At 35.3% G+C, this 18,440-nt stretch overlaps 1 protein-coding gene across 1 annotated transcript in view; it reads right to left on the reverse strand.

Annotated features, from left to right (window-relative positions):
- The window catches only part of LOC148943463 (sodium/myo-inositol cotransporter-like), a 111,045-nt gene extending 93,267 nt beyond the window's left edge, over positions 1-17,778 (reverse strand). Inside the window, exon 1 of the mRNA XM_089101141.1 lies at positions 17,693-17,778. Within this exon, the coding sequence (XP_088957267.1) occupies positions 17,693-17,767 (75 nt within the window). The 5' untranslated portion in view covers positions 17,768-17,778. The remainder of the gene's footprint in view (positions 1-17,692) is intronic.
- Positions 17,779-18,440: the final 662 nt, after the last annotated feature.

Genomic DNA, 18,440 nt, shown 5'->3' on the forward strand with positions numbered 1-18,440 from the left:
GACTATCCTGTTTCGGAATTCCTATCAAGTCGAACAATAAAGCAAGAACGAAAACAATTAAAAAAAAAACCCTAATTTTAAACAGTTTTTGGGAAACAAGGTGAAAGTAAAGTGCAACTCGTCCGAAAGTAATCATAACTCTAAAAACAGAATTTTAATAATTATTGATACATGAAAATGATTGGCTTTATACGCTGATTCCAAATATATAAAAAAGTATTTCCGTCTTGTAGAATAACATCTGTCGAATTTTCAACTTGATATGCGTAGCAAACAACTAGAATCAGACACACAAACAGAGAAAGACAGACACTTTAAACATTCAAACCAACAAAGACAAATTGTAAACACCAACCCAAACATGCAAACAAATAGAATCAGACACACATACAGAGAAAGACAGACACTTTAGACATTCAAACCAACAAGACAAATTCTCGGACTTGCAAACACCAACCCAGAAATGCAAACAAATAGAATCAGACAAACAAACAGAGAAATAAATACAGTTTAGAGATTCAAAACAAAACATAGACAAATTCTTGGACTTTCAAACACCAACACAGACATGCAAACAATTAGAATCAGACAAATAAACAGAGAAAGACAGATACTTCAGACATTAAAACCAACAAAGACAAAGACTTGGACTTCCAAACACCCACCCAGACAGGCAAACAAATAGAACCAGACACACAAACAGAGAAAGACAGACAGTATAGACATTCGAACCAACATAGAAAAATACTAGGACTTGCAAACACCAACCCAGACATACAAACAAGTAGAATCAGACACACAAACAGAGAAAGACAGACACTTCAGACATTCAAACCAACAAAGACAAATTCTCGGACTTGCAAACACCAACCCATACATGCAAAAAAAAATAATCGTACACAATAACAGAGAAAGGCAGAGACTTTAGATATTAAATGCAACAAATAAAAAGACTTGGACTTCCAAACACCAATCCAGACATGTAAACAATTAGACTTAGGCACAAGAATAGAGAAACACAGACACTTTGGATATTAAAAACTACAAAGCAAAATACTTCGATTTGCAAACACCGACTCAGAAATGCAAACAAGTAGAATCAGACGCACAAACAGAGAAAGACAGACACTTTACACATTCAAACCAACAAAGACAAATTTTCGGACTTGCAAACACCAACCCAGACATGCAAACAAGTAGAATCAGACGCACAAACAGAGAAAGACAGACACATTAGACATTCAAACCAACAAAGACAAATACTTGGACTTGCAAACGCCAACCCAGACATGCAAACAAAAAGAATCAGACATGTAAACAGAGAAAGACAGGCACTTTAGAAATTCAAACCAAAAAAAGACAAATTCTTGGACTTGCATACATCTGATCAAATTGATTACTACAGGTTTCAATATAAAAAAAAATAGTTTGGGGGGCACGAAAAAAAAACTAAAATAATGTTGCGAAATCCTTTTAAACCCACATAGTCAAAGGACACATAGATTTAGTCATAGAGAAATATTGATCTTATTTTAAAAAAAATATCGCTAATCAGAATCTATAAATAAATGAAACCCAAACCGAAAAGAAATTACAATAAATAATCGAGTCAAACTCAAAACGAGCAGAAATTAACATAAGTTGGGGGCAAAACCCCTATGTCTTTCCAAGGCCAGTGTGGGGGGTTGGGGAGTTAGGTGGGAGGATCTTTCCATGGAGGGGGCTCTGGATTTCCCAGCATTATTTAAAAAGCTTCCTATGCTAATTAAACAAAAGTTTTGGATATTTTTGTCAGTTTGTAGTTTACGCACTAATATCAATATCAGTAACGATTCTATTTGAACTTTCTCCAAGTTGATCAAATTAATCTGAAAAGGGTTCATGATAAAAAAAAATAGTTTTGGGCAAGAAAAAAAAACTAAAATAGAAAATACGGTCAAAACCCACTTCTCTGTTTCAGCTGTGTACATTTTCACTTTTTCTGATTCAAATGTGTATTTTCAGTCAGAAAAGCGTAGTTTCGATTCAAAAATGAGCCATTTCCATAGCAATAGCTCTTAATAGAACTGTTTAAGTATGAACTCCAATTTTTTCCAGCGAGACTATAGAAAATACTATCAATACACAATTATCTGATTATTATGTATATCTTCAGTCAGAAAAGCGTAGTTTTTGTTCAAAAATGAACCATTTCCATAAAAATAGCTCCTAATAGAACTTTTTAAGTGTGAACTCCTATTTTTCAGACGAAATTATAGAAAATACAGTCAAAACACACTTCTCTGTTTCAATTGTGTACATTTTCACTTTTCTGATTCAAATGTGTATCTTCAGTCAGAAAAGCGTAGTTTTGATTCAAAAATTAACCATTTCCATAGCAATAGCTCTTAATAGAACTGTTTAAGTATGAACTCCAATTTTTTCCAGCGAGACTACTGAAAATACTATCAATACACATTTTTTTGATTATAATGTATATTTTCAGCCAAAAAAGCGTAGTTTTTATTTAAAAATGAACTATTTCCATAAAAATCGCTCTTAATAGAACTTTTTAAGCATGAACTCCTATTTTTCAGACGAAATTATAGAAAATATCGTCAACACACACTTCTCTGTTTCAATTGTGTACATTTTCACATTTTCTGATTCAAATGTGTATCTTCAGTCAGAAAAGCATAGTTTCAATTCAAAAATGAGCCATTTCCATAGCAATAGCTCTCAATAGAACTGTTTAAGTATGAACTCCAATTTTTTCCAATGACACTATAGAAAATACTATCAAAACACATTTCTCTGATTATAATGTATATCTTCAGCCAGAAAAGCGTAGTTTTGGTTCAAAAATGAACCATTTCCATAAAAATAGCTCTTAATACAACTTTTTAAGCGTTAACTCCTATTTTTCAGACGAAATTATAGAAAATATCGTCAAAACACACTTCTCTGTTTCAATTGAGTACATTTTCACTTTTTCTGATTCAAATGTGTATCTTCAGTCAGAAAAGCATAGTTTCGAATCAAAAATGAGCCATTTCCATAGCAATAGCTCTTAATAGAACTGTTTAAGTATGAACTCCAATTTTCTCCAACGAGACTATAGAAAATACTATCAATACACAATTCTCTGATTATAATGTATATTTTCAGTCAGAAAAGCGTAATTTTGGTTCAAAAATGAACCATTTCTATAAAAATAGCTGTTAATAGAACTTTTTAAGCTTGAACTCCTATTTTTCAGACGAAATTATAAAAAATATCGTCAACACACACTTCTCTGTTTCAATTGTGTACATTCTCGCATTTTCTGATTCAAATGTGTATCTTCAGTCACAAAAGCATAGTTTCAATTCAAAAATGAGCCATTTCCATAGCAATAGCTCTTAATAGAACTGTTTAAGTATGAACTCCAATTTTTTCCAACGAGACTATGCAACTCAACAGCATTTAACTAATCCCCGTGTAACTGAATCCGCATGTAACTGAACCCCCCGTGCAACTGAACCCCCCATGTAACTGAACCCCTGTATAACCGAAACCCCATACAACTGAACCTCCGTGCTACTGAACCCTCGTGCTACTGAACCCTTGTGCAACTTGACCCCATTTAACTAAACCCCCGTGTAACTGTACTCCCTTTAACTGAACCCTCATGCAACTTGACCATCCATGCAACCCATCTCCCTCAAAACACTTTTCAGCCATTTCTTGTTAAATTTTCTTTTATTTTTAAACTATTTTAAATTGACAATATTGTTCAAAACATCACTTGTGTATTATACAGTACACAATCACCCCATCTCTTCCAATTCGCAAATCCCATTACCCCTTTTTTGCAAATGTTAATCAAACATTTCCGATTGTAAAAGCATGTCTATGAACTCCAATTTTTTCCAACGAGACTATGCAACTCAACCGCATTTAACTAATCCCCGTGTAACTGAATCCGCATGTAACTGAACCCCCGTGCAACTGAACCCTCGTGCAACTCAACTCCCGTGCAACTCAAGCCTCATTTAACTAAACCCCCGTGCAACTGAACCCCCCATGTAACTGAACCCCTGTATAACCGAAACCCCGTACAACTGAATCCCCGTGCTACTGAACCCTCGTGCTACTGAATCCTCATGCAACTCGACCCTATTTAACTAAACCCCCGTGTAACTGTACCCCCTTTAACTGAACCCTCGTGCAACTCAACCCTCCATGCAACCCATCTCCCTCAAAACACTTTTCAGCCATTTCTTGTTAATTTTTTTTTATTTCTAAACTATTTTAAATTGACAATACTCTCCAAAACATCACTTGTGTATTATACAGTACACAATCACCCCATCTCCTCCAATTCGCAAATCCCATTACCCCTTTTTTGCAAATGTTAATCAAACATTTCCGATTGTAAAAGCATGTATAACCATCTTGCTTTGAAAGGTATCCATAAGTACATGCTCTGAAAAGGTGCCAAGGAACGTAATCTCCCCAAACACTTCAATCAAACAATTAAAAAATGTGGGTTCTTTATACAGATTTACCCTAAAAGACATGTATACTCACTCTCTTTGAAAAGGTGTAGAACTTCTATAGAACAACATGGAGATTCCTAGGGGCGCAAGCAAAGTATAAGGCCATGTGAGAGGATACTCACTCTCTTTGAAAAGGTGTAGAGCTTCTATAGAAACGTCTTTCTATGGCCTCTATAGAATAGCATGGTAATTCCTAGGGGCGCGATAGAAGTATAACCTACTACTCTACTATCATCAAAGTTCTCTCATCATTGTTCTATATGGCAGAACAGTTGCGGTCTTCACACTTGTTGCTAACATCAGTGAGCTTTGAGATCTTAGAACAAAGATAAGTTAAAAAACGATAATCTTTGCAGAAAGATGTAAGATCTTAGATCTAAGATCTTAGTGCTAACAAACGGGCCTTATATTTTTTCTTTATTTTAAGCTAACCTCTCCTTAGCTTTTCGAACTGTTGACACATGATCCCTTACCAATTTCTACCAAATTGTTTTGGGAGTTCCCTGTGGTGTTGCGAAAATTAGCCATTGAACCCTTTGCTTTAGAGATGAAAAGCCAACACCGAGACTTGCAAAGTTTTTTAAAGTATCTAATGACCTTAAAATTAGGTTTCCTCTAGTTTTCTGTATAATTAGGCCAGAAAAAGCACTCCAAATTAGTTCTCTAGTATGAAATTTTAGGCAAGCAAAAAATCTAGTGTTTTTGACTTTAAGGAACTAGCAAAAAATCTAGTGTTTTTGAAGTATTTAAGGAACCGTATATTGATTATATACCACTAATCACCGGTATTTTGAAGGCCCGGTAGATGTTCGTCGTGGTATTTTTTTAGTATTGGGTGGCGTTCAATGCCCGGTATGTATATTTGTCATTATATTTCTTGCGCATTTGGTGGCGTTCAATTCAGGAAAATATAAAAGGTGGTGGCAATTTTGTTGTTTTCTTTTATTGTCAAATGAAAGTATAAAAAAAGATATTTTTTAATAAAAAATATGTCAAGGAAGGGATTTTTTCCAAAATATAGAGCGGGGCCAAAATTATAAGAAGCAAATTTCCCCCCACCCCATTGATGCCACTGTGCGCATTCCGTCATCCTTGGTATTTTTTGTCCTAACACTAGAGTTAGTAAAAAAGAATACTACAAATAAGTTTAACTTTCTGCAAGCGAACTCTGTGTTTGTCTTTGTTTTTATGCTTGATCTCGCATCTTTAGTACACGGGTTTGCTAAGCGCGTATGATATATGACCGGTCACACTATCAGTGATTATAAACAGGAGAAGTAATAGTAAACATTGCCAAACTCCATCACAACTTTTCTCGTTGCAAAACTTCCTGCCAGTCCCTTTGTTTCCTCTTTTTTACTAAGGTAACACAAATCAATACGAGTTGCCAAATTGCGTAATACTACAATAGGAAGCATTTTGAAATAGGTTTCCGAACGTCATTATGCTGGAAGCTGGAATTTAAACTGTTCTAAGCTCTTTTTCAACGATTTATAGAGGATTCCATGTTGGAAGAGGTTAAACTCACCTCAAGCAGGGGATAGGAGTAAAGAACCTAAGTTAGCTACACAGACAAAGGATGTTGTGGAAGTAATCAAAATGTTATGCCTAGAAAACATATCTGAAATTTTCATAGTTTTATAGGGGAAAAAAATAAGGATTTGGAAACTTGTTGCAGAACTCTAGCTTCATTTTGGCTTCATTAGTCTCATAGTAGCTTCATCACTCTCAATTATTCAGACACCAATAGGTGTGGAATTCAACCAAAACTTATAAGAGCGCCATCTAACCTTCATGTTTCAAGGAGAATTCCCAGTTTGGTTGATTGATACTTTCAAAGTTAAATTGCAAGACAATTTTTGGGGTAGGGCATTTTTTTTTCTGGCACCAAATATTTCTGTGTTAAGCTGCAAGTATAATACTGAAAATGCCATCTAACCTTCATGTCTCAAGAAAGAATTCCCAGTTTGGTTGATTGACATGGGCGTACGTAGCTTCTTCTCTAGGGGGGGGGGGGCAGCCATTGCCAGCAAGTTCTATCGCATCTATGAAATCTTTGTTAATAAGTAATCACCAAAGATCACTAATCATCACTAAGCTTCAGCATTAATCAATCTTCTTGGATTAGAGCTAGATCTTTCCAAGACATTATGGATAATTGCTTTTTGTTTGACTTTTATTCTGTCATTCCAGCTGTTTATTTCCAGCTTTTTCAACAATCTACCTTTTATCAACTGCTTTTTTAGCCATCTACCTTTTTTCAACCGCTTTTTCAACCATCTGCTTTTTCATCCCTATCTAGTTCTAATTTTAAGTTCTAAGGGGGCAGCTGCCCCCATTCCGTACACCCATGTTGATTGGTCCTTTCAAAAGTGATATTGCAGAAACTTTTTTGATTTTTTGCTGGCACTTCAAATATTTCTGTGTTAAGCTGTAAGTGTAATATTGAAATGTGTTCCACTCACTTCCCTAAATTTTCTTGTAATTCTAGAATCGAGAAAAAGTAGCGCTGTCTAACTTGTTTTTAATGCTATTAGTTCAAATGGCTTTCTCTTTCGAATCGTGATGGGGTTGGCGGGGTTGATCCAGCCGTTTTCATTGATATTTCAAGAGGAGAAGCTACCATCAGTGTCATGCGCATAAAAAGCGAAAACTTGTCTTTTCCGAGTTAGAAGATGTTGCAAGTGTGGATTTTTCTTATATTATCCAAAGGCTGTCAACACCTTTATTCTGGGGAGGAACCATCAGTGTGGTTCAAAGCTTTCGCTTCGATTTAATTGACGTTCGGTTTTCTTTTAAATCTGCATTTAAAAAGTTTTGTACAACTATATTCCATGTAAAAGAAAAAAAATGTTTTTTGGAACAATTTAGTGTTTTTATAAAACGGCAAGTAAGTTTTTGGCATTTTTTTTTTAGGTTGTCCGGTCCAAGCAAACGAAAAATCCAAAATATAAACTACGTCCAAATATTTTTTCATGCGTAAGCATTATTGACTGTCATAATCGGACAAGGTCCAGCTTTGGTTCGGACACATGAACCAAAAGTATAAATGCAGATTTTGAGGATATTTAAAGAATAAAAGTCCAAAAAAACTCTCAAGCATTCTTTATCCTGAGAGGTATCTAGAGAACATCAAATTTCCGCTTTCCATTCATAAGCAAACAAGAAAATTGCGATCATCCATTTTATTCGGTTCAACCCCAGCCTCTCCTATAAAAGTACTTTTATTAAAGTTAAACGTAAGGATCACCATCTAGTGGTGTCTAGGGTTGACCTAAGGCTTTTTGTTAATCTAGCAGTTTAACTTTTGAAAGAATCAATTCTTCCTTGAGACATGAAGGTTAGATGGCATTTGTAGAATTTTTCACCAATTGCTGTCAAAGTAATTACGAGTGTTCGGTTCAACCCATGTCTGGTTAAACCCCCCCCCCTATATCTTAGAATCTTTAACCAATCCTTCCAGCCTTCGGTTTACCATAACATTATCAATAACCTTAACCGTCTTTCGATCATGAAAATACCATATCAAATTATGGGTCATATTATGAACAAATAATGTATTGGTTATAACTTTTAATAACCAATACATTTGGTTACTCTAATAACCAATAATACATAATAACCAATAACCATAAATTGCAACAGTGTGTCTCCGTTACTTTTTTTTTCCTAAAACAAACTTACTTAGGCTAGGAAACCATCTACCCCTATTTCTATTTGCCAGAGCGTTATATTTCCCTAATAAAAATAGCAAAATTCTACCTGGGATCCTGTCTATTTGTTCCTGTAGCTGTAAGTAAAATTCATCTAAGTCACTACTATATCCATCACTCAGTTCTACACGGATATATACCACTAAGAGTGATACCCTGCATTTTTTAGTTGGAAAATGAGCAACTACCATTCTATTATTAGTTCCGCCGCAACCTAAACAAGACTTAGCAGTTTCCTTATTCATCAAGAACCCTGCTCCCTGGTTATGCACCCTATCCTTCCTGCCTGAGTAAATAAATGTTACATTATCTAGTATCATGTTTCCTACCCCTGGGACATGAGTTTCTGAAGTTCTAATAAGTGCAATTCAAACCGCCTGAATTCGTCAGTCAAAATGTTTTCCACATGTGGCGATGGTCTTCTATCGACAGGAGTCAAAATCTTGCATAAGCAAGATTTTGATTATATATATATATATATATATATATATATATATAATATATATATATATATATATATATATATATATATATATATATATATATATATATATATATATATATATATATATATATATATATATATATATATATGTACGGAGGTCAACACCAACAAATTCAAAAGTGTGCCCTAACGATTTATATATGGTCATCACAAATACTAGTCAAAGTGGAGATTGATGTTGGTGTACTGTACATCATAGTTGCAGTACAAGAGTCGAGCGTCAGTCGAGAAATGTGAACGTTTATCCAGGTTTTCTCCCATTAGTTATTTTCGCTTTTGTTACGTTGTTATATAATTCAGTAACAACCAGGCGTGTTCCATTACACATACCTTCTGAAATATCTAAATTACAAATAAACATAACTACCGTTTTTTTTCTTTATTTTGAAGTCAAGGAGTGGGAAATCTGCAATCTCAATTGAATTGGGGAACTCTGGTGTAAATTACCCTCCTCCTTCCTGTTTATCCTTCAAGGAATCATAACTTTTATAGGATTTGTATTCGCCTGGAAAGCGACCAACAATTATAGCATTTATTTTACTTATTTGTTTATTGAGCAGAGCTAAAATAGCGATTTCTTTCGTTCCATTGTAATTTTAATTTGCAAGACAATCTCCAAATACTCCCCAATTAAATTACCACTGGAAATGATAACTTCAGGTGATTCAATTTCTTTGAAATCATTTTTGGGAAGATTTTCATTTCCCAGATCAAGGAAGCACTTCGCGAATACTTCCTGTTCAGGATCGATACACATATTTTTTTTCTAAGGATTAATTTTTGAAATACTTCCCTGGATCATTTTTTTTATTGACAGCTAAGCACTGATGGAAATCACCTCCAGCAACTAGAATTTCCCTTCATATGCCAAGTTTTGATTGACAATAGACCACAACAACTGATTTTTGGTGCCACATCCATTAGAAAAAAAATCCACTTGAGCTAATTCTATAGCTTTGTTTGAGCCATATTTTATAATGGAAATTGAAACCGACCTTTCAAGCCAAATGTCTTGTGTGTTGTTTGTCAAAAAGCCAATAGACTTATTGCGACTCCCGTAAACGCCATACATTTTACTTTGCGATTTTGGCCACAAAGAATATAATACAAGGTCATATACACAAAGGTTTTACCAATATCGCCTGGTTCATCTATGAAAAACTTTTTTATCAAACATAGTTGAGATCACAGGCAGCCTTAAAAATATTCTTCACAGTTTCGTTCTCTTTTCCTTGCAAAACAGAACAGCAAACAAAACAGCAAAAGAAAACAGCCGCTGACTCATTAGAAGTAGAAATCCCATGCTTTGGTCACCTTCGTAGGTCTCAACATCGTTCATAACATATCGATCGACCCAAAAAATAAAATTTCGACCAACTGCTGCTATCGTATTTAACAAGGATGCAACAATACGATATGTACTTTTGATTGCAGTATCCTCAGATATGTTACTCCTACGATCATGCAGAATAAAATCCTTTACCCACTGATTCTTTAATCTTTCCCAAAGACCTTTTGAATCTGCCAGATGTCCAAAAAGAAGAATTTGAAAGAAGATTATTCACATTACAGGAGGCATTTTGTAAAATTCTGATTCTTCTAGACCATCTATCCACTGTTTATCTTCGAGCGCAAGGCCATGATTTAGGCAAGCTTGTTTGTAGGTCGAATAACGAGCGTTATTCTCAAACATGGAAGCATTCTGAATGAGCTACATAGTTTACGTTGCGAATTCGACCAATGATACGCAGTCGACAGGTTTGTGGTTCCCATGTAATCGTTTTTCCATTCCATTTAAAATTTTCGTGTATTTCCCCATCTGGTTTGTTTGCATTTCCTTCAACGCATGATTATGTCGAAAATAATCTTCTAACATTCAGCCTGGTAAACCAAAATCAACCAAATCTTCTTGGGATTTCAAATTCAAATTAATTTATTTAACATAAAAAAATACAAACAAATTTACAGCGGCCATCTACAAAAACCCGAAGGTTTGTTTACGACCATTGGATTAGTCAATATCTTACGTTCCGTGTTGTCCAGGTAAATGAATATTCAAACGTTAAACGACAAGACGCTTTCTTTTTATATCACTGCCAAATAATCGCCATCATGCTTCAGTCTGTGTGATGTAGCGTCCTTCCATATTGGTGTCTGCTTCCTTATAAGAAAAACACCGTTGATTTGCAACAGCCTTTATTGAGGCGCAGTTACGTCCTTTGTAGAAGTATTTAAATAAATATTTTACCAGCCCTATCCTGCCAACATATTTGACATTTATGTGACATTGAAATTTTTCAGTAAATAAGAATTATATATGGTCATAAGATGATTTTCACATGTAAGTTGGCGATTATCGGAGCCTTTTTGTTGAACAGCAAGGTTATTTGTAAATTCTTCTAGATCACTTTGGTGCAATTTGGGTTCATAACGACGACAATACTTCGTTTTTTATTATCCGCTAGAGATACAACTGAATTTTGTTGTACCGGAAAATCGAAGCGGCACCGCAATTTTCCATTTTATCACACAAATGGCATTTGGATATAAGTTCACTCTACACGGATTAATAGTCATTTAATTTAGCGCTACTTCTCGTAATAAAGGGTCGTCAGTATTTGGAATTTCAGCTGAAATTAGATAATTGAGACGAGCCTATGGATTCGATCGCCAGAACTCATGATAAATAACACATGCATAGGTGGTAAACCACATTTATGAAAGTCAATTGTGTACACATATGATGCCGCCTTTCCAAATATCTGTCTTTTATCCAAGCTACTGATTATTTCATCAAATTTTACACAGGACAATACAACACAGGACTTAAGAAATGTCTGAGGTAGTGGTAAACGATAATGAAGCGCCAAGAAATACATCGTTAGAAGATGTGCCAGACCTTACAAGACTAATCCGAACAGCTAAAATAAAGGGAATTGAAAAAAATTCAGAGGTAGTGATGAACGGAATTGAAGAACAAAGAAATATGCAGTAAGAAGACAAGCAATAGCGAGAATTATAACAAATCAAAAACGAAACAAAAAAAAGGTTTGGTGAAAAAAGATCAAAACACTACGAATCAAAAACAAAAATAAAGCACAACAAAAATTCTTCGATTAGAACAAAAGCGAAAACGAGAATTACAAAGAATCAAAACTGAAAGAAGAATGAAAAAATACGGGGTTAGAAGAGAAGCAAAAGCGAAAATTACAGTGAGACGAAATGAAAATAAAGCACAAAAGAATCTTCGGTTAGCGAACAAACAAAATCAAGAAGAACAACGCCGTCGGAATGTTTGAAGGCAATAAGCTATGGCACGCAACACAGATCTGACCAACAAAGACGCCGTAAACTACGCAATTATTATTACATGTCATTGGGACCCTTTAGCGTTCTGTATATTCACTGTAGAGACCCTCATTTGAATGAGTAGCAATCAAAGATGATTCATTTGGAGATTGCTACTTGCATGGTCGAATTGTGTTGCCACGTCCACAGTTTCCAAGTGAAATGGTACATAGACCAATTGGTACATAGAGCAATACAAAGAGCAACTCTGTGTTGAAGGTTGCTTCAATGAACCAAATACAGCATGCTGGCGAATATTTGGCCATGATATCCAAGGAAAGAGTCATGTCGTTAAACGCTTGAACATTCATCTACCTGGACAATACTGATTGCAAAATCTTAACCAAGCCCAGTAAGATTTGGTAGATATTGGACAACAAGGCTCAATGTTAGAAGCATATTTTTGACGCAACCAGGTGATGAAGCAAATGCAAACAAACCAGAAATTTCACTATTATTGGGAAAAGGCCGAAAACTCTAAATGCGATTGGAAAATGAGTACATGAGAACCACGAATCCGTCGATTGCGTTTAATTGGTTGAATTCACAACGTAAATTGTGTAGCTCATCCAGAATGCTTTCTATTTGCGAGTACCTCTCTGTGATGCGAAGGATGCAAAAAGTTTCGATTATTTCCTTACTATGAATAATACCCATTATGCGACGCACAAAACGGGCTTGCCTAGCTCATTGCCTCTCATTCGACTATAGACATTGGGTATGCCAAAATGCTTTTTGTAATGCGGATACTCTTCGTTCACCTTCTATCTCTCGGATTTCCTGCAGATTCAAATGGTCCTTGGGAAAGATTAAAAAACAGCAGGCAGTGGATTTTATCCAGCACACACTCAGAATAACATATCTTAGGATACTGCAATCAAAAGTGCTTATCGCATTATAGCATCCAAGTTGAATACGATGGCAACAGAAGGTCGAAATTTTATCTTTGGGTTGAACGGTATAGTATGGACGACATTAAGACTTATGAAGATGACCAAAACATGGAATTTATAATCTCGGATGATTCAGCTGCTGCTGAAGAACGCATGCGTCAGTTGCTCGAAGGAAAACAGATAGAAACTGAGGATAATATTTTACGGGTTGTCAGTGATTCTGACTTAGTTTGAAAAAAACTTTTTTTAATGGTTGGACCAGAGGGTACCAATTAAAATCTTGTGTATAAAGCCTTGTTCCACTTACTGTGTGACGAAAATCGCAAAAAGACATGTAGTGCGTTTACTGAAATCATATCAACTGTAAGTGCCTTTAGACAAAGCACACAACATTTGTATAGAAAGTTCCACTTTCATCAGATTTAATTTCTAGTATAAGACCTGATAAAAAAAAAAACTACAGAATTAGGTCAAGTGGATGTTTTCCTTATGTATGAGGCACCGATTTGACCAAAGTATGGCTTACAAAATATGGGTCAGTTATAGCGGTCTATTCCAAATCCAAAGTGTAATTGCTGAAATTGATTTCTGTCAGTGCTTACCTGTTCAACTCCGAAACAACCGTAGTGGAACACCAGATTTTTAGATCAAATGGCTCATTTAAAAGCTATTGCACATATCTACGTGCTTCTTATAAATTCCACCATTTGTAAGTGTCAATTGGCACTAAAAGTAGAAGTTTTGGTGTCATTTCTCAAGTGGAGGGACTAGAAAGCTACCAGAACATTAGAGAGAGATTTTGAATAGCTCATATAAGAGTATATACGAGCTCAAATAAAAGCATATGTAACTTTAAATTGCAAAAAACACGCTTTAGTTTTACTTGAAATGAAACACAAATAAACCATAATATGAAGCCCGGAAATCCATTTGTTACTCTCAATGCAAATAATAATTTCAAGCTATGATACAAAATCTAAAGCTAGGATATAGTCTTAATACTATCAAGATGACTTCACTTCGGGCTTGTCTACAAAATAATCATGAAATGTCTTTACTTTCGTGGTTACTTGGGAGGATATTTCCATGGAGGAAGTTTTCATGGGGGAAGGGACATTGCTATGAATGAGACACCGGATTTTCCAGCATTGTTTAAAAAACGATCAAAAATTAAATTTAAAAAATAATAATTTTTTCAACTGAAAGCAAGGAGCGCAACATCAAAACTTAAAATGAACAAAAATCATTACGTCATTTTAGTCATTGGACTGAGGTCATCATGCAGAAGTGAAACAAAATATAGCAACAATCCTAAAATCCTTTATTTTCGAACTTTAAAAAGTGTCCCTAATTGGTTTGCTTTTACTATGCAAAAATTCCTATGTTGTTTTGTGTTTTTGATAAAGTGTTAGTTTTCTATAATCACAAAAACATTGGGAAATGTCATCAGTTGGTTTATTTGCAATGTCTTTATCGATATATGGTAGATTGGCTTTGAATCAATAATTTTTGTTCGTTTTAAGTTTCCACTTCGCTCTTTACTCCCCTCAGATTAATTCTTTTTTTTAATTAGTTCAATCAAGAGACAAGCAAGGTCGCGTTCTATCTCTATTTATATGGACATAGGCACCTGCAGAGGAGAGGGGGGCTTTGCTCCCTTCCTCTGGAAATCAGGGACTATAAGGAAATTTTTAGGAAGCCGAAGGAAATACAGCAAAGTACGGAAAACCGTGGAGAAATTGTGCGTTGGTTCATGATTGGCTGCATTGATCTATTTAATTATATAAATAAAAAACTAGTTTTTTCACACTGAAAGTAAGGAGCAACATTAAACTCAAAACGAACAGAGATTATTTCGTATATGAAGAGGTTGCCCCCCCCTCCTCAAAACCATGCTCTTCACGTTAAAGTTTTTGGCACTTTTAAAAAAGCTCCCTATTCTAATTAACCTGTCCTTGTGTTTTAAGAGTCGTTCTTAAAAAAATTGGGACAAACAGTCAAAGCCCCTAACTTTCAGCTAGTTTCTTAAAACTTAATTCCTGATTGTTTTCCAAATCATTCCCAGGTCTAACCAAAATCTAAAGTGGGATGTCAGCCCCTAAAATGCCTGTTTTATTACTGTTAAAATGTAATATTTTTAAATTGATTAGTACGGCCCTACTTTTCAGGTGTGTCTGCTTAAGAATTAAAGTGTTGGATTGCACTTTAAATTTCGGACAAAATTTCAATATACTATCAAAATTTGCAACGGGTAGTATTTTTGGTACTGGTGCGTTATATGGTCGCTTTTATGTACTAATGAGAGACCAAACCCCCCAGACTGGTTATTTTCAAGAGACCGCTATTGAGAAATGGAATGCAAAGAGTAGTTTTTATTGCGTTTACGATATTTAAGCTGCTGTTTTAGGGGGTTTAGGGGGGAAGGTACCTAGGTTAGGTTGGGTTACGTATTTAATATATGCTATGCTTTACCCTCGTCCCCCTAATGTGCAGTATATATAGCCAAAATTTGCTTCGAACTATTATATATTCAGCCTATTTTATTTCATTAACATTAACCAAACTTGTCTTTTTAGAAGTGACCATATAACGCACCAATACCGTATTTTTGTTCAACAAGTCCAGTATTCCAGTATTTGTTCAGTATTATTGTTCATATGGATGGAAATTCTGTGCAACTTTTGAAGCCATCACAACCTTTAAAATAGGATTCTCTCATCGATAAATACATTAAATACATGTGCTTGAATACATTGAAATATTTTATGTAAATAGACAAAGGCTAACTTCCACTTTAGGGTTTTTGAGATCTTGGAAATCTGTTGATCGAGGGAAGATGAATGAAACTTCTAGGAATGAAATCAGAGACTAAAATACCCTCTTGAAAGTCATTTTTAAGTTCCAATCTCTACTCTCTCTGTAGCCTATTCTAACGCTTGGGAAATTGCATAAAGACTAGTCTACACCCGTTTTAATCTTGCGAAACAATAAATCTTTCCATAATTATGGTATGAGTCTGATTTTCTTTAACTCTAGGGTTTGGACATAATGGATTAAGATTAAATGCATAATAATTAAATATACTGTTAATTAAATGGATTGATCTCTTTGCCAGGAGTCCTCGCTGTTTCGAAGTTTTGTTTCATTTTGCAGGCAAATTTGGTTACTTTTTATTTGAAAATTCTTTCTACGTAATCAAAAATAAGCTTACTCCTGTCAAGAAGACTAAGTCGTTAAGTTAAGAAATAAGTGATGGTGAAGAGGTGATTATGGAACCGACCTATTGGTCCTAGAATGTCACGAGAGGCCTCATTCGAAAAGAAATTAAAAATTCAAGCACTCTTTTCAAGTGGGATTTTTTTCTAGTGAGAGGGGGATCGGGAGGAGGGGGTTACGTAGGAGGATCTTTCCTTGGAGGAATTTTTCATGGGGGGAAGAAAATTTCTGTGAAGGGGTCGCTGAATTTCCCATCATTATTTAAAAAACAATCAGAGATTAAATTTTAAAAATAAATTTTCCACTGAAAGTAAGGAGCAACATTAAAACTTAAAACGAACAGAAACTATTACATATATAAGGGGGTTCGTTCCCTCCTCAATAGGCTACCTCGCTCTTTACGCTAAAGTATTTTTAGTATTTTTAAAAGAGCTATTTATTCTAATTAAACGGCATTTGTGATTCAGGGTTCATTCTTAAAGAATTGGAACAAAATTTGAACTTTAGCGTAAAGAGTGAGGTATTGACGAGCGACATTTTTTTTTAACAAAAATATTGTTTTTTAACTGAAAGTAAGGAGCTTAAAACGAACAGATACTATTTTGAATATGAAAGGGGCTGTCCCCTCCTCAACTCCCCGCTCTTTACGCTAAAGTTCGACTCTTTCTCACAACTCTACTTTTTAAAACAATAAAAAACTTTAGCGTAAAGAGTGGGGCGTTGAGGAGGGGAAAGCCCCTTTAATATACGGAATAATTTCTGTTCGTTTTAAGCTCCTTACTTTCAGTTAAAAAAAAAAAAAAATTTATTTAATTGTTAGTAAAGACGGTGGGTGCAGTAAAAATTTTAACAGTAGAATAGCCAAAGCCCAGGGCATTTTTCCACAGTTGAAAAAACTTTTGAAAAGTAGGAAGATAAATTTGGGAACCAAGATTAGAATAATGAAAGCTACAGTGATTATAATGGTCAAGCAGTGTTCTCAAGCGTGGGCGCTCCAAAAAACGGAAGGGGGGTTACTAGATGTTTTCCAAAGAAATTGCCGACGGATTGTTTTGGGTACCCGACTGACTGACCGTATCTCAAATAGTAAGCTCTTTGAAAAATGTGGTTCAATCTCGCTTTCTAGGGCTACAATAAGAGAAAGAATAAGATGGCTGAGACACGTTCTGTGGATGACGGATCGCCGAAGATTATCTTTGTCGGCAAACCATCTAGGGCCAAACGAAAAGGGAGTCGTCTCCTTATGGGATTGAAGGATGTCGTAAGGAAAGATTTAAGGGAATTGGGAGCTTCTTGGGAATGTGTAAAGAGGGAGGCTTTGAATAGATTGGGATGGTGGAGGAGCGTACGTAGCTTCGTTGGCCTCAGGTGCAGGACCATGACGAGGGGGGAGTGCATTTGCGAGTAAATGTGTTCACTTATCCCTATGTCAGTTATGGAATCTCATATATTTTTCCCTGCATTATTATGATTATAAAAACAACCATTCCAACTTACAAATAAGCTAATACCAGCAATCAAAAGAATATATATAATAACAGCAGAGATATCCAAAGCTGTTAAATATTCCATTCTTCGCTTGATTCCAATTCTTCCCACCGGAGATCAAATGAAGACTGGTTTTTTACGCCTCTTCTCCGCCCTTTTTCCTTTTTACAGTGATGACCAATAGTCAGACGTGGGGCGCATGTTTTGACATCGCTAATGACATCAAGATTTCATTAATGTGAAATTTTTATCTTTGATTATTGAGCGTGTTGTGTTCTCATCGGCTCTTTGAAGCAAAATTACTGGTATTGCCAATAGCAACATGGTATCATTATTGGTAATTTTGACAAAATTACTAGAAAACTAGACCTCCGGTGCCCGAGGCCCAAAGAAGTATTCAGGCAACTCCGGTATGGAGATTACAATTGTGGAGCAACAAATTGAAAATACCCATTTGATTCGAGTAAAACTCTCTAAGGGTGTAAAGGAATTTCGGTAATGGTACTTATGCATTATACGGGCCCCACGAAAGAATTCAAGTATGGTTAATGCTAATTTGGTTAAAGCATTGCATAAATTAAATACATAACCTAACCTAGGTACCTTTTTCTCTCCCTAAACCCCAAATAACAACAGTTTAAATATTGTAAATTCAATGAGAAACCACGCTCCTCGATCAATTTAGATAACAATTACCCGCTTTACGAGTCTCCATCACTGCATTCATTCGACTGTCTATAGCCTAGGTGTCCACATG

The sequence above is a fragment of the Artemia sp. Qi Xiang Cuo genome, chromosome 15 (genome assembly GCF_049724085.1).
Source record: "Artemia sp. Qi Xiang Cuo chromosome 15, ASM4972408v1, whole genome shotgun sequence".
Lineage (NCBI taxonomy): Eukaryota > Metazoa > Arthropoda > Branchiopoda > Anostraca > Artemiidae > Artemia > Artemia sp. Qi Xiang Cuo.